Source organism: Salvelinus namaycush, chromosome 4 (genome assembly GCF_016432855.1).
Source record: "Salvelinus namaycush isolate Seneca chromosome 4, SaNama_1.0, whole genome shotgun sequence".
NCBI classification, from domain to species: Eukaryota; Metazoa; Chordata; class Actinopteri; order Salmoniformes; family Salmonidae; genus Salvelinus; species Salvelinus namaycush.
In genome coordinates, this window is record NC_052310.1 from 20,951,377 (window position 1) to 20,977,709 (window position 26,333).

Genomic DNA, 26,333 nt, shown 5'->3' on the forward strand with positions numbered 1-26,333 from the left:
TATGCTTTTCCAGGTAACAACGCCTAAATTGTTGATGTCTGCTACAACCTTGTTTCGTTTTGAAAGTTTTCCCACAAGCTGAACACTGAAAAGGCTTTTCCCTTGTGTGAGTAAACATATGTCTTTTTAGGTGTTTATTTGTGATAAAGCGTTGTTGGCATAAAGTGCACGCAAATGGCCGCTCTCCTGTATGAAGGCGTTGATGGATTTTCAGACTACCCTTGCAAGTAAAACATTTGCCACAATCCGTGCAAGGAAAAGGCTGCTCTCCTGTATGTACTTGCAAATGTCTTTTCAATCGGCAGAGAGATGGGAAGTCTTTACCACATGTATCACATAGATAGGTTGAAGGCTGGAGGTTATTTGTCTCATGTTCCCTCGGTGCCAGCGAGTTGCTGCCATCTGCTGGATTAACATCCCTTTGGTGCTGGTTTGGGTTGACTCCCTCACTTGACACCCTCAAGTCTTGCTGTTGTCTCTGAACGTGCTGCAGCGTTGATTGAGAAGTCTTTTTAACACACAAAGGACACTTTCTGGAGCCCAAATGAATGGCAAAATGTTTCTGTAGTTCAGATTTGCTTTGAAATGTCTCCCCGCAATCAAGGCACACGTACGTACGTACATCATGTTGAAATTCCATATGCTTTCTCAGATTCTCTCCATTTTCAAATGTTTCATTACACAAAAGACATGTTTCATAATGGTTGGCTATTTTGGAGGATTGTCCTTGAATTGTGAGAGCATTGGAGATTGTTGGGTTCTGGGGTGTAGTGCTGAAGGACTGGGGTATCGCCATCCCATTTTCCACTATTAGAGTAGTGTTGGTCTCTTGGTGATCCCCCCTAGGAGCCTGCTGTTGGTTCACCTGGTTACACCCCTTAAGCTTAGAGAGCTTAAAAGTCTTACCACACTCACAACAAGTGAGGAGCCTCTTTGCCGCCGAGCAAACTTTTTCATGTTTCAGCAAGTGAGAATTTTTGTAGAAATGGTCTCCACAGCCGAGACACTGGTACGGGAGTAGATCATGTTTGGATTTGAGGTGCTTTCTCATTAAATGTACACTAACAAAAGTCTTGTGACACACACGGCATGTTCTGGCCTTGGACAACTGTGTTGGAGTGGGTTTATGGCACTCTTTCTGATGTTCTTTCAAATTAAACTTCTTCCTGAAGTTTTCTCCACAGTGGAGGCACTGGTAAGGGAGCTGAGCATGTTTGGAATTCAGGTGCTTTTTCATGAAATGTATAGTGTCAAAAGTCTTGTGACACAAACGGCATGTTCTGGCTCTGGAAGACTCCTTTCGAGTGGGAAGGACATTGGAAGTGTCGTTGGGCTGGGATATCTCTGTCCCATCCTCAAAAGATGGCATCGGCGTGTTGTCCTCTTCAAATTGAGCTGGCTCTTCAAACACATTCTGCAGATGTTTCTGTAAGTCCTCCTGACGTTCAAAGCTTTGCAAACACTTGGTGCACTGATAAGTGTGAGATCTCACGTGTTTTGTCAAATTGCTTGCTTCAATGAAAGTTTTGTCACACAGAGAGCAAGAGAGGAGACTCTTCGCCACCAAGCACTCTTTTTTATGCTCCTTCAAATGAAAGTTCCTTTGGAAATTTCCTCCACAGCCAGGGCACTGGTAAGGGAGTTGATCATGTTTGGATTTGAGGTGCTTTGTCATTAAATATGGACTGTCGAAAGTCTTGTTACACAAACTGCAATTTCTGGCTTTGGAAGACTGATCTGGAGTGGGATGAATGTTGGAAGTTGTTGAGCTCGCCGCCAAGCACAATTTCTTATGTTCCTTTAAATGAAACTTCCTCTTAAAATGTTCTCCACAGTCGCAGCACTGGTAAGGGAGCTGATCATGTTCGGAATTCAGGTGCTTTCTCATTAAATATGCACTTTGGAAAGTTTCCTGACACACATGGCAAGTTCTGGCTTTGGAAAGCTCTCTTGGAGTGGGACGAACGTTAGAAGTTGTTGGGCTCAGGGGCGAAGTGCCTTTGGGCTGGGATGTCTCGATCCCATCCTCAAAAGATGTTGTAGACATGTTATCCTTTTCAAAAGATGCCGTAGACACGTTGTCCTCTTCTGGTTGAGTTGCCACCTCACACCCAATCTGTTGATGTTTCTGTAAGTCCTCCTGATGTTCAAAGCTTTGCAAACACTGGGTACACTGGTAAGGACTCTGCTCAGTATGAGATCTCATGTGTGCCGTCAAATCTTTTGCTCCAATGAAAGTCTTCCTACATAAGGAGCACATTTTGACCCGCTTGCTTCTATTAGACTGCCCAATTACATGGCATAGGTCAGGGGCCAAAGAATAGTGAGGCATACTGTCAAAAGGTTCTCTGTTCTGTCCACTGCACTCCTCTGAGTGAAAGTCCTTGATGTGGTGGTGCAGTTTCTCTTCCTCTAGGCCTCTACCTAGAGTTGGGGGGGAAAAATGGTGATCTCAAAACATGGCAAAATCTGGGAGAACAAGTAAGGGTCAAATGGTTATAGATACACTGTCTGGCTAAGATATGCAAATTGCTTTAACTTTAGCAGCCATAGGTTTTATGCTATTAACAAAATTGCCAAATGTGTGACTTTTTGAACATGCACTCCAAGGCAAGTGATTGAAGGGGAAGTACTTTAAAACTTAATGGCAAGTGATTGAAGGGGAAGTACTTTAAAACTTAATGTCAGATGGTTTCTCCCCCTGGATAGTCGTCTATGGGCCGGGATAAACTGTAATCCACGGTTTGGTTTTCTTTAAACAGCCACTACAAACTCCAGCTAACTTTAGCCACAGCCTAGCTAAAAGTCAATGGGAGGGGTGGTGCCTGTTATACATGAGTTGGCCATTCTTTTCAACAGGCACGGCTAACACCTACCACTCCCATTCATTGTTAGCAAGTGGTGACTGAAATTAGCTGAAGTTTGTAGAAGACTGAACCATAGATAAGTTTCTCCTGGCCTATAGTATACTTTAGTATACTTTCAGGGTGAGAAACCATCTGACATGACGTTGAAAAATACTTACCATTAACATATTATAAACGTTGAGGCAAATATCACTTTAAGAAGCAGATTCTGTATAAAATTGACAGCCTGAATCATAGCTAGGATGATGATTTTCCTACCAGCTTTCCTTTTCTTGGGAGCGTTTGAGGTTACACTGTCTTGTCTGAAAAATACCAAATTGAAGGAGCGTTAGGATTGTAATGGAAGATTACAAGTAGCAAGAATTGTTTCCAGTATAATAAATTCACTAATTCTTACTCAGTCTCTGGTGGCTGTCCATTGGCATTCCTCTTACTTTCTGGTGATATGACCCATCCTGCTCTCTGTCCTTGGGATCCCCCTTTTTTAATTTGAAGCCTCTTTCTCCTTAATGTTGGACTCAATGTTGGAGATGACACAGGTAACGGCATATCAGTAATGTCAAGTCGGTGCAGAAGCACCCTGGGCTGACGGAGCAGACAGGAAGTTGACAAACGAGAACTGTCCTGCACTTTCTGTTGGATGCTGTGAGGTTTTTGTATTTTTAGCCCACTGTCAGTTTGAGGTTGGTGAAAAGCTCCATCTAGTTCCCTCTCTCTTGCTGACTCTTTGTCAGCTGTCTCGTGTTTAAGGTTTCCCTCAGTAGTTTCCTTGTGTATACACACCTCTTCTGAACCTTGAATTTGTAAAGACAAAATCTCAACATTCAAATTTCCGTCTGAATGCACCCCTTCTATGCTCTTCACGTAATCTGACTCCAACAAAGGAAGCATTTCTGAATCGTTGTCAGATGAGGCTGGGCTTTGAATGTTCATATGTTCATATGGCAAAGGTTCCTCCGTGGGTTCTGATTTGATCTCTGGGTCAGTTTGATCTGGAAAGATCACAACTGTCTTTAGTGCAGAGAGCGACAGCGATGAGAGGATGTAGTCGACCGAAGATAGAGCTGAGACAGGAAGACAAGGAAAGTCAATGTCAAACAAACCCTGGTTCTTCTTTTTTAGTTTTTGGGACACAAACCAATGTATTTTTATGGCATTGATAATAAACAACCAGCAGTTATATGATATAGTAGTGAACGATAGTTACCGGAGTTGTAACTCCAATTCTATGAGTGGAGCGGAGCCCCATAGGGGAGTTCTGCTCCTAGTGGTTTACCCCGCTGCCTAGGCAACGAATAGCCTGAGAGAAAATGATGCACACACCTGCAGCCAATGGGAGCACAGGTGTCCCTATATAAGGGGACGCTTCCCCTCAATCAGCCTCCCGAAAAATGATCTTCCGCAAGACTGGGGATCGGCAGGGCCTTAAGTCCTATGGGGCTCTGCTCCACTCACAGAACTGGAGTTACCAGTTCTATGAGTGGTTTAAGGTGGAGCGCCGCGCTCCAAAATGTACTTTCCGCCGAGCCTAACACTTCCAACTTAATGAAAAGGTCGGGCCCAGCAATGGCTGCGACCAAGTCCCACAGTACTGTGACACGCTGTGTCACAATATACTGTGTCCTCAGTACAATCCGCCCCACTCAGTCCAGAGACACAGTCAATGGCTAGTGGGCAGATAAACAGAATATGAGCAGAAACTATTTCCCTCATGCTTCCGCCCAAACATAGTCATAGACTTGTGGGCAGGTTAGAATACATGACCTCTACTGTACTGATCTCTCAGTCAGGAGTCATGTCACATAGTCACCCTAACAGGTAAAAGCGGACCTGAAGGAAACCAGTCCATCGGTCCTGCAGTTTTTCCACTTAGTTCAAGTCCTCCAATCGGCTGTGCTGAGTACAGACTGAACCATGGTTAGAAGACATATCATACTGATTCCTCAGTAAATCCTCCATATTTAATCTAGAGGCCAAAACCTATGATTTGTGGGCAGATAGACAGAACATGGGCCATACTAATCTGACTAGCAGATAGATAATACCTCAATATCCCGTCAATACACAGTGACCGGTCTAACAGTAGTGCAATACCAGTTACAGCACTATTTCCCTCATCCTTCCGCCCCAACACAGTGATACAATGGTGGGCGGGTCAAAAAAACACGTTCTCTACTGTACTGAATATCAGTCAGGAGACGTGACATATGTCTCTCTCTCTCTCAATGGAAAAGAACAGGGCCTAATGGGAACCATGCCCAACAGCCCTTCATCTTTTCCTCCTAGCTCAAGTCCTTCCATCAGCCACGCTGAGTACAGACTGAGCCAGAGAGTTAGAAGACATATCCAAAAGGTAGAAACGGATAAAAGGAGCCGGTGACGACCATGACGCCGCTGCACAGTTATCCTCTATTCCCGTTCCTCTGAAAAGGGCAGTAGATGCCGCTACTCCATGAGTGGACTGGGCTCTTACACCCTGAGGCAATGGCCGCCCTGCTGCCTCAATACCAGTGAGACAGCCACTGTTTAGAAAGTCGTCTCGCACCGTGACATACAAAGAGCTTGTTGATGACCTAATCGCCGCTGTGCACTCCACGTAGCCTGCCAAGCAATGAAGCCGGTCTGTGACCTATATGAGCTCTTAATAACCTTCGGCATAAATGCCGGGTTAGGACGTAACACCGCCCTGCTCAGATCGCTATTAATGGCCAGGCAGTTGGGTCTCGTCGAAAGAGCACACAAATCACTGACACGCTTAGCCGTAGTCAAAGCGAGCAACAGTGCCGCCTTCAGAGATAACATTTTGAGGGGGATTTGATTAAATGGTTTGATCGGCGTCTTGCTGAGCGCCTTGAGGACCAAGGCCAAATCCCACTGAGGAAGCGTGGCTCTAGGCATCGGCCAAAGCCGCCGCGTTCCCAATAGGAACCGTTTCACTAGAGGGTGTCTGAAGACATTGTCTCTGCCAAACCCCTCATGACAAGCTGAAATCGTCGCCACAACACCTTAATGGTGGCGGGTAAGCACTGCTTGTCAAACATGAACTGTAGGAAATAGAGCACATTCTCGATCTGACACCACACGGGTTCTACATTTTCTGTGGCGCACCATTGTGAAAACACGTTCCATTTGCTGGTATAAGTCCTGGATGTAGAACTGGCACGGGAGCCCTGTATGGTTCTGATTACTGAATCAGATAACCCACGGCGCTCTCAGGAGCCAGACCATCAGTGGTTGGCCGATTATGGGCAATTGCTCTATCATTCCTCCCGCCTGAGACGTCGCGTGCCATCGATGTGGAATAGGCCAAGGTGGCGAAAGCAGCATCTGAATCATCTCTGCGAACCAAGGAGCCACTGGGCGATCGGGGTCTATCAATATGATTGACAGCCCGCCTGTTCTCACTCGGGCTAACAGTGGGAGAATGCAGGACAGCGGTGGAAATGCATACAGGAGAACATTTGGCCACGGCTGGTGCGCAAAAGCTTCCGTCCCTAGTGGTGGTTCGTCCTGGGCTCGAAGAGAGAACCAGAGGGGGCAATGTGCGCTCACGCGTGATGGGAAAAAGTCCACCTAGGCTATCCTGAACCGTTCCAATATTTGGAGAACAATGTCGGGGTACAGATGCCAGCACGTTGCGACCCCGCAGGGTAGGCGCGAAGGGGGTCAGAACCAGTAGAACTGTTTCCAACTCTAGGAGGTTGATGTGATGTCCCGAGGGAGACCACACATTTTCGATCGCCAGAGTCTGACATGTCCTTCCCCATCCAGTCAGACAAGCGTCTGTAAACCCTGGAGTGTAGGAGGACACTCTGCCTATTGGGAGCTCTTGCGTCAGAATGCACGGGTCTCTCCAATAGTTCAGGTCCACTCTGAGCGAGAGGGGAACCACAAACAACCGACGAAGATGCCGCACTGGGTCTAGTCGTAGTTGGGCGAACCATCGCTGTGTTCTGCGCATGTGCAGTAGTCCCAGCGGAACCACGGAGTGGGCAGACGTCATGAGACCCAAGAGTGTCATGACCGAATGCGCCATCACTGTGTGATTCGGATGAAACTTTCGTAGGGCTAGCAACAGGGCAGCCCAACAAGGATCCGAAATTTGAGCCTTCATAGTCAGTGTCTAGCTGCAATCCCAGGTAGACAATCCGATGACTGGGCCAAGGTGCGCTCTTTTCCCAATTCACAGCAAACTCCCAGACGCCTGAGATGAATCACAGTCTGTGTCGTGTGTGCGATCGCCAGCTCTGCTGATGGGGCAAGACCAGTAGGTCGTCTAGGTAGGCCAAGTCCCTTATCCCCTGACGATGCAACGGTTCGATTGCCGCCTCCACGCATTTGGAAAAGGTGCGAAGTGCCAGGGTGAACCCGAATGGCATTCTCACATACTCGTACGCCACCCCTTGGGAGGCGAAATGCAGAAACTTACTGTGATGCGGATGTACCGGCACATGGGAGTACACGTCCTTTAGGTCTATGCTTATACAAAAGTCTGTTTTGGACACATTCCAGCAAATGCTTTGTCATAAGCATTCGAAAGGGCCCTTTGGCTACACTCTCATTGAGAATGTGTAGATCCAGTATTGGCCTCATTCCCCCCATCTTTTTTGGCACTAGGAAGTAGGGCGAATATAGGCCGTTGTTCCTTTGCTCGCGGGGATCTACTGTGACCGCCTCCTTCACCAAAAGTTCCATAATCTCTGCAGTGAGAGCGGCGACTTTCTCTGGCGATTTCATCACCGTTTCCACCACGCCCGGAAACGGGGGAGGAGTCCAATGGAATTGGATGGCATAACCCTTCTCCAACGTCCCAGGCTGCTCTTTAAAACCTCAGCCACATTACTCCTAGGAGTTTGTGGTGTGGGTTTTTTATGAGGTATAGCATGGCGGCTCATCAAAGGTGTCCGCTTTGCCGCCCTCTTATCATTCCCACTCACACCGTCCTCATGTGTGCGCTTAGCTACGCACTCATAGTGGGGCTGTGCGACACTCAGAGTGGTGAGAGGAAGAGAGAGAAAGAGGGAACCTGAAGGTTTTTTTGGTTTGTCTTGGAAAAGAGGATCTCTTGTGACAAAGTCAATTGGAACACAAACACGTCGGCTACTCCAACAGGATGATGTGCTCTCTTATATCCTCTCCCCCTCGTTTCGTCATGGCCGACGTCTCTTCTGGCCAACCTTAGGGTGCCGCCAGGGTGACGTCACGACCACCTCTCTTGCCGGCGGGGCCGGCTGCTCTCTCCGGCACTGCAGGAGGGGCGGGGCCCACTCTCGTGGCGCTGGATGTTGTTGTCTTTCGCCGGGCTCGCCGTCTGGCAGTAGACCCAGGTCTATTGGTGACGTCCTGCCAGCGGCAGATGTCTAGATAATTGCTTCCTCTCGTAATCCAGCTTCCCAACACGCTCCGTCGCTTCTTTGGCGGTGACTCCAAAGAGGCCGTCGTCAGAGATGGGGGCGTTCAACAGCATGGCTTTGTCAGAGACAGCCAGCAATGTCGTTCCGCGACCACCGAAGTGGCCATGGACCTACCCGCACACACAGCCGATGCTTGGTGACGCTTCTTCTCTCTTCCTCCGACAGCCCAGTCTTACCTGTGGTGAGACGGGACAGAGAGGCTGCCAGGAGGGCAATATTATTTGCTGCTGCTACAGCCTGGGCCCCTAGTACAAAGGACTTCTCAACCAGCTGCGTTGTGAGTCGGTCCTTTGATGTGGGTAGAATGGCCTTCTTGGATGAGGGCCAGGAGCTCAAACCCGGGACGAGATACGCAGCCATTGCGCTCTCGAGCCTGGGGATCCCCTGAGAAATTCCCACTCGTCTGCCGTCCACTCTGGTGAATGGGATATAAGCTATGGCCGGCGCTCGCGCCGTCAAAGGTGACTCATGAGCCCTCCACGTACTTTCTGAGCGAGGGCATGGCAGGAGCCAATGTCAGTGGAATGGAGTGTTCCATGCACCTAACAACATCCTCATCATCTCCAGAGGCGGCACCGTCATATGATGCCTCAGAAGCTGAGGCTAACACTGACATTGCGTCAAAAAATGCACACCGCTGCATCCTCTCCTCAAAAAATAAAGGCATTGTGGGGGATTTGTGAGGCCGCTCCTAGCGTGCTGTGACCCTAAGCACACGAAACACAGGTCGTGTGAGTCCACAGCCGCCATAGAGGAGCAGCGACACTGAGCTCTTAAAAGAGCTTTTGGGTTGGGTGGAAATACCGGTGTGCTCATTTTAGATGGACAACGGTGAGACTTCGAAATCGACGGCGGGTTTTTCCTGAGACTTATCTTCTCTTCTCAGCTTCTTCAGTCCAGTCCAAGTCGCTGAAGATAATGGGAGGCTGATTGAGGGGAAGCGTCCCCTTATATAGGGACACCTGTGCTCCCATTGGCTGCAAGTGTGTGCATAATTTTCTCTCAGGCTATTCGTTGCCTAGGCAGCGAGGTAAACCACTAGGAGCAGAACTCCCCTATGGGGCGGAGCTCCACAATATAGAACAGTGAGTTCAAGTTTGTTTCATTTTATGTCATACATTAAAGCTCAGAGTAACGTAGCTCTTACCGTTGGTGTCCACATATTCATATGTGTTGTTGTGGTACTGGAGTAGGGTCTTCAAAGGCTCGGGGTGACACACAAACTGCACACAGTCCTCCAGGATAGAAGGGTCAGGTAGAAACCAAGATGCAGTCTAATGGAAAGAGGAATGGCAATGGTTCCCGTTTCTATAATATCATCTGCATGAATATTTTATATAAAACCGGTTAATAGAAACATCTCTCTATGGATGTTGCATTCTACCATCATTTTGCATTTATATAATTTATTTTTGTTGTTGTTGAATTTGACCCCCTTTCTCCCCAATTTTGTGGTATCCAATTGTTAGTTACTATCTTGTCTCATCGCTACAACTCCCGTACAGGCTCGGGAGAGACGAAGGTCGAAAGCCATGCGTCCCCTGAAACACAACCCAACCAAGCCGCACTGCTTCTTAACACAGCGAGCATCCAACCTGGAAGCCAGCTGCACCAATGTGTCGGAGGAAACACCGTGCACCTGGCGACCTGGTTAGCGTGCCCGGCCCGCCACAGGAGTCACTAGTGCGCGATGAGACAAGGATATCCCTACCGGCCAAACCCTCCCTAACCCGGACGACGCTAGGCCAATTGTGCTTCGCCCCACGGACCTCCCGGTCGCGGCCGGCTGCGACAGAGCCTGGGCGCGAACCCAGAGTCTCTGGTGGCCCTAGACCACTGCGCCACCCGGGGGGCGCATTTATATAATTTCAACATTTGGTTTAATAGAGTTGGATAGAGGGCACATCTGGTGGCATTGAGAGCTATCTCCATTTTAAAGTAGCCAATTTCTTCTTCTACTTCTATTAGTGTATTGACAGTCTGTAAACAAACTGAAAGGGTGCGTACTGCCACCTGGAGTATGTTATCTGAATAGGTATAAAGCCTACTTACCCAAAGTGGAACACTGTCACCTTTGGTCCAACCCCTACCAACCGATTTGTATAGGATCCCTTTGTAAGGTGATTGTTGTATGAAAGTAGACTGATGATGGCAATAACATCTTAGCATGGTACCTGTTGAAGGGTTGGTGTTGGAAGTAGCTTCTCCAGCCTAGATAGGAACTCCCACACCAGACTCTGCAGTGCGGAGTCATACTTGAGGCCGAATTCCTCTGAATAAACATTCTAGAAAACAAACAAGAACATTATGTCCATGCTTTTGAATTAAAACAATGATCTACAATGCATGTGAAAGTATTCATACCTTTCACATTTTGGTAACCTTCTAAAGAAAAATGTCATGAATAATTTATCAGCTACACAGTCAGTGACAACACTGACCTGGAAGAAGTGTTCCCTCTCAATTGGGTCTTCTAGCAGGCTTTGAATCAGCTTCAGGAAGTTGGATTCTGATGCCTCCACCTCTGGATCAGGAATCTACAGCAAGCATTGAACAGTCAGTCAATTTAACTAGCCAACGTTAAACAACAGCAAAGTTATCAGTCTTGATATTTCACTGAGTAGCAGATCTCACCTCATTTTCCCTATGAGTGATGACACAGGATCTAAGCCTGTTCAGGTGTGGCTGGATGGTCTCGGGGTCGGCTAGGTGATCTGTACGACACAACTCCAGAACCAGCTGATGGAGTAAAAAAATACAATGAATTATTATTTACACCAACCTGCAAGTAAGAGACTATGGTAAACATTTCGTAGTGCAAAAGCAATGTGTTAATTGCTAAATTTACCATAAACCTCATCGTAATCTAGCATCGTGATTTAATTTGATTTAAAATAAAATTAATTGACTATTTATGTATTGCTCAGTTCACTAAACTAGTTAAATAATCGCCTCCTTACAATGTACATTGTTGAAGAAATGTTTCTAATTAAATCTTGGTGCCAGATTACAATGAGGTTTATGGTAAATTTTGCACCAACAAATTGATTTTGCACTACGAAAATGTCACCCTACACATGTACAGTGCCTTCAGAAAGTATTCACAACCCATGACTTTTTCCATATTTTGTTGTGTTACAGCCTTAATTTAAAATTGATTACATTTAGATTTTGTGTCACTGGCCTGCACACAATGCCCCATAAATGTGAAAATGTTAAAAATGAATAAAAAATTAAAAGCCGAAATGTCTAGAGTCACTAAGTATTCAACCATTTTGTTATGGCAAGCCTAAATAGGTTCAGGAGTAAAAATGTGCTTAACATGTGTGCAATTATAGTGTTTAACATTCTTTTTGAATGACTACCTCATCTCTGTACCCCACACACACAGTTATCTGTAAGATCCCCCAGTCGAGCAGTGAATTTCAAACACAGATTCAACCACAAAGAACAGGGAGGTTTTCCAATGCCTCGCAAAGAAGGGGACCTAATGGTATATGGGTAAAAATAAAACAAGCAGACATGGATATCTCTTTGAGCATGGTGAGGTTATTAATTACACTTTGGAGGTGTATCAATACACCCAGTCACGACAAAGATACAGGCGTCCTTCCTAACAGTTGCTGAGAGGAATGAAACCGTTCAGGGATTTCACCATGAGGCCAGTGTTGACTTTAAAAAGTTACCGAATGTAATGGCTGTGATAGGAGGAAAATGAGGATGGATCAACAACATTGTAGTTACTCCACAATAGTAACCTAAATGACAGAGTGAAAAGGAAGCCTGTAGAGAATACAAATACTACAAAACATGCATCCTGTTTGCAATAAGGCAGTAAAGTAAAACGGCACAAAATGTGTCAAATAAATGAACTTTGTGTCCTGAATATAAAGTCTTATGTTTGGGGCAAATCCAACAACCCTGAGTACCATTTTTCATATTTTCAAGCATGGTGCTGGCTGCGTCATTTTATGAGTATGCTTGTCATAGGCAAGGACTAGTGAGATTTTTTGGATGAAAATAAATGGAATAGAGCTAAGCACAGGCAAAATCCTAGAGGAAAACCTGGTTCAGTCTGCTTTCCAACAGACACTGGGAGACATTCACCTTTCAGCAGGACAATAACCTAAAACAAGGCCAAACACACACTGGAATTGCTTACCAAGACGACATTGAATGTTTTTGATTGGCCTAGTTCCAGTTTTGACTTATATGGTAAGACTTGAAAATGGCTGTCTAGCAATGATTAACAACCAACTTGACAGAGATTGAAGAATAACATTTCTAAAAAGAATGTGCAAAGCTCTTACAGGCTTACCCAGAAAGACTCACAACTGTAATCGATGCCAAAGGTGATTCTAACATGTATTGACTCAGGTGTGTGAATACTTATGTAAATTATATATTTCTGTATTTGATTTTCAATAAATTTCTAAAAACATGTTTTCACTTTGTCATTATGGGGTATTGTGTGTAGTAGGCTTGGGCGGTATACCGTATACTGGAGAAATTTCCAATACCGTTGAAACTATTTATTAGAAGTTTTTCAATACGTTTTAACATTTGTAGCTATTTTTTAAGTAAATACAGTTGAAGTCGGAAGTTTACATACACCTTAGCCAAATACATTTAAACTCAGTTTTTCAATATTCCTGACATTTAATCCTCGTAAAAATTCCCTGTCTTAGGTCAGTTAGTATCACCACTTTGTTTTAAGAATGTGAAATGTCAGAATAATAGTTGAGAGAATGATTTATTTCAGCTTTTATTTCTTTCATCATATTCCCAGTGGGTCAGAAGTTTACATACATTCAATTAGTATTTGGTAGCATTGCCTTTAAATTGTTTAACTTGGGTCAAACATTTTGGGTAGCCTTCCACAAGCTTTCCACAATAAGTTGGGTGAATTTTGGCCCATTCCTGTTGACAGAGCTGGTGTAACTGAGTCAGGTTTGTAGGCCTCCTTGCTCGCACACGCTTTTTCAGTTCGGCCAACAAATGTTCTATAGGATTGAGGTCAGGGCTTTGTGATGGCCACTCCAATATCTTGACTTTGTTGTCCTTAAAGCCATTTTGCCACAACTTTGGAAGTATGCTTGGGGTCATTGTCCATTTGGAAGACCCATTTGCGACCAAGCGTTAACTTCCTGACTGATGTCTTGAGATGTTGCTTCAATATATCCACATCATTTTCCTACCTCATGATGCCATCTATTTTGTGAAGTGCACCAGTCCCTCCTGCAGCAAAGCACCCCCACAACATGATGCTGCCACCCCCATGCTTCCCGGTGGGGATGGTGTTCTTCGGCTTGCAAGCATCCCCCTTCTTCCTCCAAATATAACAATGGTCATTATGGCCAAACAGTTCTATTTTTGTTTCATCAGACCAGAGGACATTTCTCCAAAAAGTACGATCTTTGTCCCCATGTGCAGTTGCAAACCGTAGTCTGGCTTTTTTAAGGCGGTTTTGGAGCAGTGGCTTCTTCCTTGCTGAGCGGCCTTTCAGGTTATGTCGACATATGACTCGATTTACTGTGGATATAGATACTTTTGTACCTGTTTCCTCCAGCATCTTCACAAGGCCCTTTACTGTTGTTCTGGGATTGATTTGCACTTTTCGCACCAAAGAACGCGTCTCCCTCCTGATCGGTATGACGGCTGCGTAGTCCCATGGTGTTTATACTTGCGTACTATTGTTTGTACAGATGAACGTGGTACCTTCAGGCGTTTGGAAATTGTTCCCAAGGATGAACCAGACTTGTGGAGGGCTACAATTCTTTTTCTGAGGTCTTGGCTGATTTCTTTTGATTTTCCCATGATGTCAAGCAAAGATGCACTGAGTTTGAAGGTCGGCCTTGAAATACATCCACAGGTACACCTCCAATTGACTCAAATGAGGTCAATTAGCCTATCAGAAGCTTCTAAAGCCATGACATCATTTTCTGGAATTTTCCAAGCTGTTTAAAGGCACAGTCAACTTAGTGTATGTAAACTTCTGACCCACTGGAATTGTGATACAGTGAATTATAAGTGAAATAATCTATCTGTAAACAATTTGGGAAAAATTACTTGTGTCATGCACAAAATAGATGTCCTAACCGACTTGCCAAAACTATAGTTTGTTAACAAGAAATTTGGTTAAAAAACAAGTTTTAATGACTCCAACCTAAGTGTATGTAAACTTCGTTTGTTTGTAAATAGCACAATGGGAGGAAGCGGGATCAGGTGAGTCCAGCTGTGTACTGACAGGCGTTGTGTTTTATATTTAAAGGCAACAGAAGTGCAACGCTGTTTTTTTGCTTCAACAGAGTGATCAGGGACATGCAACTATAGTTTTCCTTCACAGAAAATACATTAGTGCAACACACTTGGCAGAAAATAGCTTCATCAGACGACAACAGAAGTGCAACGCTCTGGCTGGCAGCCACACAAGTAAATGAGCTTACCATGAAAAAGCAAGGTATTTTTTTTATCATAGGAAGAATGTAGCCAGCTACATATCCTAATGTTTTGCTTAAAGTTAAGTTAATATTGCATTTTACCTGAGAAAAATAGGCTGGCTACAGCGAGAAAAGTATCAAAGAAAAGTAGCGACAGATCAGTCAGAGGGCTTGTCACGCCCTGACCTTAGTGATCCTATTTATGTCTCTATTTTGGTTTGGTCAGGGCGTGAGTTGGGGTGGGCATTCTATGTTTTGTGTTCTATGTTTTCTATTTCTGTGTGTTTGGCCGGGTGTGGTTCTCAAACAGAGGCAGCTGTCTATCGTTGTCTCTGATTGAGAACCATACTTAGGTAGCCTTTTCCCACCTGTGTTTTGTGGGTAGTTGTTTTCTGTTGCTGCACCTGACAGGACTGTTTCGTTTTCATTCATTCTCTTTGTTATTTTGTTTAGTGTTCTGTTTAAATAAAAATAACATAAACACTTACCACGCTGCGCTTTGGTCCACACCTAATTCAACAGACGATCGTTACAGCGCTGTCTGCTGGTAGAATTCCTGTGAATTGTCATCTGAGTATAGAGGTGCAACTGAAGCACAAAATGAGTCTGATGCCGAGTAGAAATTTCAGATCTGCGTTTATAAAACGCAGCAAGATATTTCTTACACGTTTTATATTTTTTCCCTGCGTGAAAAACGCATAATTCTGCATTAGCATGAACCCTAAGTTTAAATTGCTATCTAAGTAAATGGGTGAATTAATAAGGTGATGGAGCATCATATTCTGTTAGCTTTCTGCCGTGTTTGAGAAGTCCTTCGGATGAGTTATTTGTACAGCTGCCACTGCAATCTTGATTTCCTTGCGTTCGCGACCTGTCTGCTCCTCCCCCTTCTTCTCAGAGCAGAGCAGGCAGGCCCGTTGCCCTAGCGACTCCAGACACAGCGTGTAGACATGCTGCTGGAGAGCTAGTGCTGTTCTTCCTTCAGACAAGCACTCGTCAAAACTTTGTTCATTTGCACAATGTCTGTCGTTCACATTTGTTGTAAATGTCCAAACTCACCAAAAATGACATTCGGTAGCCCCTAGACTTGGTCTTTTACCAAGTTTGGACACACCTACTCATTCCAGAGTTTTTCTTTATTTTTACTATTTTCTACATTGTAGAATAATAGTGAAGACATCAAAACTATGAAATAACACATATGGAATCATGTAGTAACCAAAGAAGTGTTAAACAAATCAAAATATTTTTTATATCTCAAAGTAGCCACCCTTTGCCTTGAGGACAGCTTTGCACACTCTTGGCATTCTCTCAATCAGCTTCATGAGGAAGGCTTTTCAAACAGTCTTGAAGGAGTTCCCACATGTGCTGAGCACTTGTTGGCTGCTTTTCCTTCACTCTGCGGTCCAACTCATCCCAAACCATTTCAATTGGGTTGAGGTTGGGTGATTGTGGAGGCCAAGTCATCTGATCCAGCACTCCATCACTCTCCTTCTTTGTCAAATAGCCCTTACACAGCCTGGAGGTGTGTTTTGGGTCATTGTCCTGGTGAAAAACAAATGATAGTCCCACTAAGCCCAAACCAGATGGGATGGCGTATCGCTGCAGAATGTGTCCTGAATTCAAAATAAATCACAGACAATGTCACCAGCAAAGCACCCCCACACCATCACACCTTCTCCTCCATGATTCACGGTAGGAACCACACATGCGGAGATCATCCGTTCACCTACTCTGCGTCTCACATCGACGAGGCGGTTGGAATCAAAAATCTCAATCTCAAAATTACAGATTTCCACCAGTCTCATGTCCATTGCTGGTGTTTCTTTGCCCAAGCATTATTTGGGCTGCAATCTGAGGTGCAGTCAACTCTAATGAATGTGTCCTCTGCAGCAGAAGAAACTCTGGGTCTTCCTTTCCTGTGGCGGTCCTCATGAAAGCCAGTTTCATCATGGAGCTTGATGGTTTTTGCAACTGCAATTGAAGAAACATTCAAAGTTCTTGAAATTTTCCGGATTGACTGACCTTCATATCTTAAAGTAGTTATGGACTGTCATTTCTTTTTGCTTATTTGAGCTGTTCTTGCCATAACATGGACTTGGTCTTTTACCAAATAGAGCTATCTTCTGTATACCAACCCTACCTTGTCACAACACAACTGATTGGCTCAAACGCATTAACCTCTAATTCCTCCCAAACCCGGATCCGGGAGCACCCCCATCAGTAAAAAAGCTGACTAGCATAGCCTAGCATAGCGTCACAAGTAAATACTAGCATCTAAATATCATTAAATCACAAGTCCAAGACACCAGATGAAAGATACACATCTTGTGAATCCAGCCATCATTTCTGATTTTTAAAATGTTTTACAGGGAAGACACAATATGTAAATCTATTAGCTAACCACGTTAGCAAAAGACACCACTTTTTTTACTCCACCATTTTTTTACTGCATAGGTAGCTATCACAAATTCGACCAAATAAAGATATAAATAGCCACTAACCAAGAAACAACTTCATCAGATGACAGTCTGATAACATATTTATTGTATAGCATATGTTTTGTTAGAAAAATGTGCATATTTCAGGTATAAATCATAGTTTACCATTGCAGCCACCATCACAACTCTCACCAAAGCGACTAGAATAACTACAGAGAGCAACGTGAATTACCTAAATACTCATCATAAAACATTTATGAAAAAAACTCAGCGTACAGCAAATGAAAGACAAACATCTTGTGAATCCAGCCAATATTTCAGATTTTTTAAGTGTTTTACAGCGAAAACACAATATAGCATTATATTAGCTTACCACAATAGCAAACCACACAACAGCATTGATTCAAGCCAAAAATAGCGATAACGTATAACCCAGCAAAAGATATTAATTTTTTCACTGACCTGCTCAGAATTCTTCAGATGACAGTCCTATAACATCATATTACACAATACATATAGAGTTTGTTCGAAAATGTGCATATTTAGCGGCACAAATCGTGGTTATACAATGAGAAAAGTAGCCAAGCTGCAAAGAAAATGTCAGGAGAAATCTTGGGAAAGGCACCTATTCTAATCGATAACTAATCATAAACTTGACTAAAAAATACAGGTTGGACAGCAAATGAAAGATAAATTAGTTCTTAATGCAATCGCTGTGTTAGATTTTTTAAATTAACGTTACTGCTACATACAGCGTGCGCTAAAGCGAGACCGCACCGAAATTCATGGCGGAATTATTGTTTAACATTTCTCAACATAAATACGAATTAATAGCATAAAGACTTCTTACTATTTGACGAGCTTCCATCAGAATCTTGGGCAAGGTGTCCTTTCTCCAGAACAATCGTCTTTTGGTTGAAAGATGTCCTCTTCTCCTGTAGATTTAGCAGCTAACGCTAGCTATGTACAGGAGAGGTGTCCAACTCGTGATAGCGCGTGACACAGTAATACCAGAAAATCGCAATAAACTGATATAAACTGCTATAAGTCGGTTTAAATTAACTACCTTATGATGTCTTTAACACCTATAACGAATAAAAACATGACCGGATACATCTAAGACCTATAACCGGAGCGTTCTAGAGAAACAGCCAGATGTCCTCCCTGCGTCAGAGCGAAGTGAACAAAGACCGGACACTTTGTTCCGAGGTCTTTTATAACCTCTCAGTTCTGCCTAGCAACCCCATTTCAACTCTCACTATTCGCTGACACCCAGGGGAAGACGTATGCAGTGCATCTCAACCAATAGAAGACAGGCAGATTTATAAACAGATCTCAGAACAGCTTGCAGATTTCTGCATTCTCACATCCTCATAGGAAAAATGCTCTAACTCGAGTTCTGTTTCACTCACAGATATAATTCAAACGGTTTTAGAAACTAGAGAGTGTTTTCTATCCAATAGTAATAATAATATGCATATTGTACGAGCAAGAATTGAGTACGAGGCAGTTTAATTTGGGAACGAAATTATTACAAAGTGCAAATAGCACCCCCTATTGACAAGAAGTTTTAAGGAGGAAAGAAATTCCACAAATTAACTTAACAAAGCACACCTGTTAATTTAAATGCATTCCAGGTGACTACCTCATGAAGCTGGTTGAGAGAATGCCAAGAGTGTGCAAAGCTGTTATCAAGGCAAAGGTTGACTACTTTGAAGAATCTCAAATATAAAATAAATATTGTTTAACACTTTTTTTGTTACTACATGATTCCATATGTGTTATTTCACCCCGTCTTCACTATTATTCTACAATGTAGAAAATAGTACAAATAAAGACACACCCTGGAACGAGTAGGTGTGTCCAAACTTTTGATTGGTATTGTATATATGTATAACTTTAAGAGCTGGATTGCCTGTCACTGAAATTAGTTTATTTTTTTTTGAGCTCGTTAGCATATTTAGCTAGCAGCCTCCATGGAAATTCACTATTACTTGTGCTCATTCTGTTAGCATTCTGGTAATAGACGCCCATGGTTTTTTTGCGTTTTTGGCACCCCTTTGTGTACTAAGCCAGTAATACTGTAAATCACAGGGTGAAAGAAGGACGATATGAAAATCTGAATACCTCCCAACCCTAGTGTGTAGATGGGTGAGAGAGAAAAAAATCAATTTAATCCATTTTTAATTCAGGCTGTGACAACAAAATGTGGAGTAAGTTAAGAGGTATGAATACTTTCTGAAGACACTGTATATAGTCTGTGACCTCACCCCCTGTACTTGAACAAGTGTCCCATCCCTCCTCTCCTTTTCCATCCATGCCATTTCTCACCTGTGCTCGCAGCCCCATGATGAGTTGGACTCGCTCTCTGTAACTCATCAGATCAGGGACTACCTCCAACACAGTGGTGACAAACTCCTCCACCAAGCCATAGTCCATTATGTCTCTCCGCAGAACAACTTGCCACAGAGCTGCAGACACTAGACGCAGTGGAGGAACAAAAAGGCGCAAAGATGACAGTGGAAGAGGTCCATCTACAGAAACACAAATTCAGATAGTTAGCTTGATAACAAATACCTTATAAAATACTTATATGAAGACAATGTAATAATAATAAGCAATATTTGTTCGATTTTCTTGTTGTCAAACAAGGCTTTGAAAAACTTATGTAAAAATAAAAACTTATGTAAAATAATATTTATTGTATTTTTCTAGAGGCAATCTGCAGTCACCCCACCGCTGGAGAAATGTAACCACTCTCAAATTCATGAACAGAGCTATGGATACAAGGCCTGACCATCCATGACAAAATAAGTTTTAACCATGTGTTGCAGCTATACAGTATTTGTTTACAATTACATTGTTTACAAACAAACAAGTAAAACAAGCTTTTATTTTGGATTCTGATGGAGTACGACAGTTGAACTAAGCTCATGAGGCATACATTATATTCTTCAAGAAGTCAGTTAAATTATTTGAATTCCATTTCGTTCGTTTTTTTTGTGCGCTCTATGCGCACACTTCGCAGATTCGGCCATTACTCTCCTGAAGTTGACGGTAATAGGCTACACGAGGAGTCGGCAAACTTTCTCATGTGGAATGCCAATTTATCTTACTGTTTCTACCGATCTGTGTGCCAGTTATGGATTTCATATGCAAATTTTCGTGACACAGTTTCATTTAATTTATAATGATGTCTTCATACCTCAAAATCATTGTCATGTGGTTAATCAAAATTCAATCCAAATCTAAATGAAAAAGATACAATCCTAAAACATTACTTATAATGCCATTGACAACTATGTAAAAATATCCTACATAAAGCCAACAAATAAAAACATTGAAGCCTGCAGGTAGAAAATATCCTGCTAAAAATAAATATCCTATAAATCACATTGGCTACACATGGCTTGTCTGCAACGAACTTGAAACATTGTATCAACTATAACCTCTACTCAATAGGGGGAGCTGTTAGCACTTTTTTTTTTTGACGTTGCCAAATTAAACTGCCTAGTACTCAATTCTTGCTCGTACAATATGCATATTATTGTTATTATTGGATAGAAAACACTCTAGTTTCTATAACCGTTGGAATTATGTCTCTGAGTGAAACAGAACTCATTCTACAGCACTTTTCCTGACAGGGAGTGAGATTTCAGAAATCTTGGCCCCTGTTCCCAGGTCAGTTTTAAGGTCCCTGTGAATGCTATGGGGATACAAACACTGCCTACGCCTTCCTCTAGATGTCAGTAAGTGGTGACAATTTGAATGGAGTCGATTGCGCAATCTGGGACTGTATAAAAGACCAAAGGGCGGAAGTACATTTCTTTTCCTCCCTGCGCCTGACGCACGATGGACGTCGGACTGGCCTCCTTCCAAGCTTTGGTTTAGGCACTTCTATATCCCCGGTCATATTTTTATTCGTTATAGGTGTTAAAGACATCATAAGGTAGTTAATTTAAACCGTTTTATAGCAATTTATATCCGTTTAGTGCGATTTTGAGGCATTTCTTTGTGACGCACTTTGAAGAGTTGGACACTTTTCCTGTAGATGCCGAACGTTAGTGGCCATTTCGACAGGACAAGAGGACATCTTTCGACCAAAAGACGATTAGACCGGAGAAAGGATACATTGCCCAAGATTCTGATGGAAGCTCAGCTCATAGTAAGAACTATTTATGATGATAAATCGTTGTTCTGTTGAAAAATGTTAAACGCATATATCGCAATTTTTTTTTGTGTAGCTTCGCTTTGGCGCACCCTGTATTGCACAGTAAGGATAATTTTAGAAATGTAATTCAGCGATTGCATTAAGAACTAATTTGTCTTTCAATTGCTGTCCAACTTGTATTTTTTTAGTCAAGTTTATGAATAGTTTTCGATAAAAATAGGTGTCTTTCCAAGATGGCGCCGGGCAGATTGCTTGAGTAGTTGGACAGTATTTCCATTGTGTAAGCACGATTTGTGCCGCTAAATATGCACATTTTCGATCAAACTCTATATGGATTGTGTAATATGATGTTACAGGAGTGTCATCGGAAGAATTCTGAGAAGGTTAGTGAAAAAATTAATATATTTTGGTGATGATAACGCTATCGCTCTTTTTGCCTTGAATCAATGCTCGGGTAACGTTTGCACATGTGGTATGCTAATATAACGATTTATTGTGTTTTCGCTGTAAAACACTTAGAAAATCTGAAAAATTGTCTGAATTCACAAGATCTGTGTCTTTCCATTGCTGTGCGCTGTGTATTTTTAAGAAATGTTTTATGATGAGTAAATTGGTAATACACGTTGCTCTCTGTAGTAATTCTAGTCGCTTTGGGGAGATTTGTGATGGTGGCTGCAATGGCAAACTATGATTTATACCTGAAATATGCACATTTTTCTAACAAAACCTATGCTATACAATAAATATGTTATCAGACTGTCATCTGATGAAGTTTTTTCTTGGTTAGTGGCTATTTATATCTTTATTTGGTCGAATTGGTGATAGCTGGTGATGGAGTGAAAAAATAGTGGAGTAAGAAAAATGGTGTCTTTTGCTAACGTGGTTAGCTAATAGATTTACATATTGTGTCTTCCCTGTAAAACATTTTAAAAATCAGAAATGATTGCTGGATTCACAAGAAGTGTATCTTTCATCTGGTGTCTTGGACTTGTGATTTAATGATATTTAGATGCTAGTATTTACTTGTGACGCTATGCTAGCTATGCTAGTCAGCTTTTTTACTGGTGGGGGTGGTGGGGGGTGCTCCCGGATCCGGGTTTCTGAGGCGGTAGAAGTTTTAACTTGGGTCAGGCCCGAAGCTTGTGCTAGCAAACTTGCAACATAGTATAACATATTCTGGGCTCTCAGAGTTTCCCATGCCAGTGAGCTCTGGACAGACACAGCTGTAGGCTATTAGCGCAAGGGATAAGAAGCAGTGCTTGACTTGGGCAGGAGCTCACCGGAGCTGAGTACCGGCATTTCAAATGTTCTACTGCTTGAGCTCCTGTTCCTCTTTTAGAATATTAGCTCAAAAGTATTGTGGAGCTCATGCACCTAAATATAAACAGTACCAGCACCCAAAATGAGTACCGGAACCTATTTAATTCCAAGTCAAGCACTGATTCCACTGGATCAGAGCATGACAGGTCATTAGTGGTGGTGTGTTAAGCCAATCAGAAATACTATCAGATCCCCAATTGGTCACATTTATATGCCTAAATTTGCACGCAGGCCAGGTAGCCTATAGGCCTACTTCTATGCGTGCGTATAATTACTCAACATTGACAGGAGCGCTCCTAACAAAAGACAATGTATACATTTACATTACTCATAAATGGAATGAAATAAACCAAAACTTGTTTCTCACAAGTGTACCATAGGCTGTGCACTCTGCAAACAATGTGTTCACTCTGACAGTGAGAATGGGAAAACTGGAATAATAATATTGAATGCATTAAAAGAAATGACCGTAACCAAAGTAACAAACATTGTAGATGAGAAATTATAGGAATTAACGGTAAATGTACTACTGGTGATATATGGAATGGGGAATTGATATACACTAACAATCAAATGCAAACAATTCACACAATGAAGTTACGAAACAATAAATATGCACAAATTGGCGAGAGAGAGCTCATTCTGGAGAGAGAAGTGCATTGTGCATCTGGGCGAATAGTCAATACAACGTCTGCATTGGCCAAGCAAAAATCAGGGCATTCATACTTCTTGCGCTTCGCGGAGCAGTGGAGAGCTGTTGTCAAGGAAGTGAGTCTGTGTTTATACAGGATGTACCGCTCCCACCTACTGTCAACCAATCAGGTCAATGCTATACAGAGCCCTCTGTATTGTTACAAAATTTGGGATCTGCAAATTTGGGAATCTGCATCGCCATGTACACAGCTTGATTTGGCCTCTGCATGCCTCCACAATTGTGTCACACCTTCCATATGGAGCCTCCGACCACATTTTCGAACCAAGCATAAATTGGCTTTTAGTCTAGGCCTCCGCAATGGATTAGTTCACTGAGATGGGCGCAACTATATGTATTTGTTAATGCTCGACTAAAACAGTCTCGGGCGACCAACAGCCTAACGACCAAACAATCGCCCAGTCGACTAATTGGGGTTAGCCCTACGATTTATAGACAGAAATCTAAAATAATTAATAGATTTGAAACAAAAAACACTTTGTCGTTGACAGACAATATTAATATGAGATGAAAGGCGAGTTCCTAACTATTTCAGGAAGCCAAGCTAGAGCTCTGTGAGAAGTTCACAGCAGTGGGGGCAAATTTAATCAAGAGACCTTTCAAAAATATGCACATTTCAAGCCATATTCATACAGAAATATAAAATATTTATTATTTTCATATTTGTACTGTGTACTTCAGCGTGTGTCTTCACAAGTGACTACACCTCAGCAATTTTCTTTTTTAAATGACCAGATTTTTACCTTTCTTGGAGTATGCAGCATTACTAGTAATTGTTTATGGCCCTCATGATAAATCATTACTTTCGGCGATTACGTAAATTACATTTTTGATTACATTCAAGAGGTTTTAATAATATTGTACTACAGATAATTAATGGAAATAAAGCGCTAGCTACTTGCATCTGCAATTTTGCTCTATTGTTTTGTTGGTGTTTTGTACCAAGCAAAAATGTCTGACGTCACGAAAACGATGTGTGCGCTTACATGGGGCAGAAGTCAGCCTGTTGTGATTCTGGAATGGCCAGACTGCTAGCAAGAATGACAAGCAACTGACGTGGGAGGGCCGTCCGTAAGTGGCTTGTTTCGTCTTGTTATTGATACCGTGTCTTGTTTTCATGTCAATGCTAATATGATGTATTTGAGAGAGAACCAGTGGTCATTGTGCACATTTATTTATGTTTTCAATAAACATTGGAGCCCAAATATAGCTTACATGTTGTCAATCTAAACCAACCTCCTCTGTTTTGCCCCATGGTTGCGCGCCCCTCGTTTTTGTTGCTAAACAACCAACCCGTCTATAGACATACCGTTAATAATATTAGTGTTTAATTTCATACCTTGCCTAACTAGCTAATTCCATAGATGATCATGCAATAACTTTGCTCCCATGGCTGGCAACTAACGTTAGCTAACGTGCTAGCCAATAAATCAGCTAGAAAGCTAACGTTAGTCTTTGGTAAAATCTCTGCAGAGGTGGCGACTACGATAAATGCTTTTATTTACCTTCTTCCTTAAGATGTTTTTGCATGTCGAGCTTCCAGTGTTAACTGTAGTGTATTACTTAACTGGCTTTTTCAGAAAACAAAATGTGCTAACGCCACTCCAACGTTTACCAATAAAACCAGGAAGAAACAACGTTACTTCTTCTTTGAGATTTGGTTGGCGGGTCGCATTCAAATGTTAAAGTGCATACACCGCCACCTACTGTACTGAGGCCAGTCACTGCCTACCTAACTACATATTTTTTTTTATCTTCATTCGTCCTGCTCTACTAAGAAAGTGAAATAGAGCCCTAGACACCACTTCCCTCTCCCCACCCTACCACCCCAACCCTGTCCAGCCTTCTAACCCTTTCACACAATCTCTCCATATCTATGTTATACAGTTCACAAAATATCAACACATGCGCCACTGTTTCCTCCACTAAACACTCATCACACAGACCTATTTCATGTCTCCCTATCATCCATAATGTGGCATTTGTAGTTTACTCCACAGAACTTCCTCTCTCCTTACATCCCATACTCCCCACCTCTTCCTTAACTGACTGGTATACACAATAAAATTGCCTCCCCTTACTACTGGCATCCCACTACCTTTGCCAAAGATCGAGCCCTTTTACCCAGATCAAGGACTCGACTTCCCTGCGGTACCTGAATAACTACCCCCTCTCTCCTCACCGCACTCTTAGCCACCACATCAGCCTTCTCATTACCCACCATGGGCGGGAAACCAGCAAAAGCTTACCACCACTCCCATCCCATTAACAGCGCCATCATCTCCACAAACAAGTATCCCCTATCCGACCTGCTCGTCTTCACACTGCTCAACACTGCAGCTGAATCAGAGCAGATCACCACTGAGTGGATTCACCTCCTCCACCCATCTCAAACCTATAATCATGGCCATCAACTCGGCCGGCATACACTGACACATAATCAGTTAACCGCTTACAAACTCTAACATTGAAATCTTTGATATACACCCCTGCCTCCACCCCACCACTGCCTGGATCCTTTGAACCATCTCTATATATCCTTAAAAACAAATAAACCCGATTATCTATATACAGTATCTCTCCACACACCGTCTCACGTCCTCACCCCATTCTCTCCTACCCTCAATCATATCCACATCTACACGTGGTTTCGGAAACAGCCACGGAGGAACATTCCCCAATGCAATTGCCGGCCTTATCTCTCTCTCCCCGAGTCCATATTCTACCACTTTCTTCCCAATTGTCCACCCGTATTCCCTCTGAATACCCCCTCCTCGCTCCCAGCATTCCCCAGTTGCTGTGACTGCAGGATGTCCCTCTGAACTCCCTTTCAACCTCGCCCAGCAAGTTTGTCTGCCTTATCCTCTGTGGCAGTTCCCCACTATCCACCTGCAATGCCTCAACAGGGGTCGTCCTGAAGGCACCCGCACACAATCTCAGGGCTCTTAACTTTATCCTATCCAGGCGC

The 26,333-nt window shown here is 43.0% G+C and overlaps 1 protein-coding gene across 1 annotated transcript; it reads right to left on the reverse strand.

Annotated features, from left to right (window-relative positions):
• Positions 1 to 3,027: 3,027 nt before the first annotated feature.
• Positions 3,028 to 24,983, reverse strand: LOC120046302. The gene is made up of 8 exons (XM_038991391.1): positions 24,871 to 24,983; positions 19,494 to 19,696; positions 10,916 to 11,020; positions 10,723 to 10,818; positions 10,456 to 10,566; positions 9,429 to 9,555; positions 3,265 to 3,931; positions 3,028 to 3,169 (listed from the first exon to the last, which is right to left on the reverse strand). The coding sequence occupies exons 1-8, from the start codon at positions 24,893 to 24,895 to the stop codon at positions 3,028 to 3,030; spliced, it is 1,476 nt and encodes a 491-aa protein (XP_038847319.1). The 5' UTR covers positions 24,896 to 24,983.
• Positions 24,984 to 26,333: the final 1,350 nt, after the last annotated feature.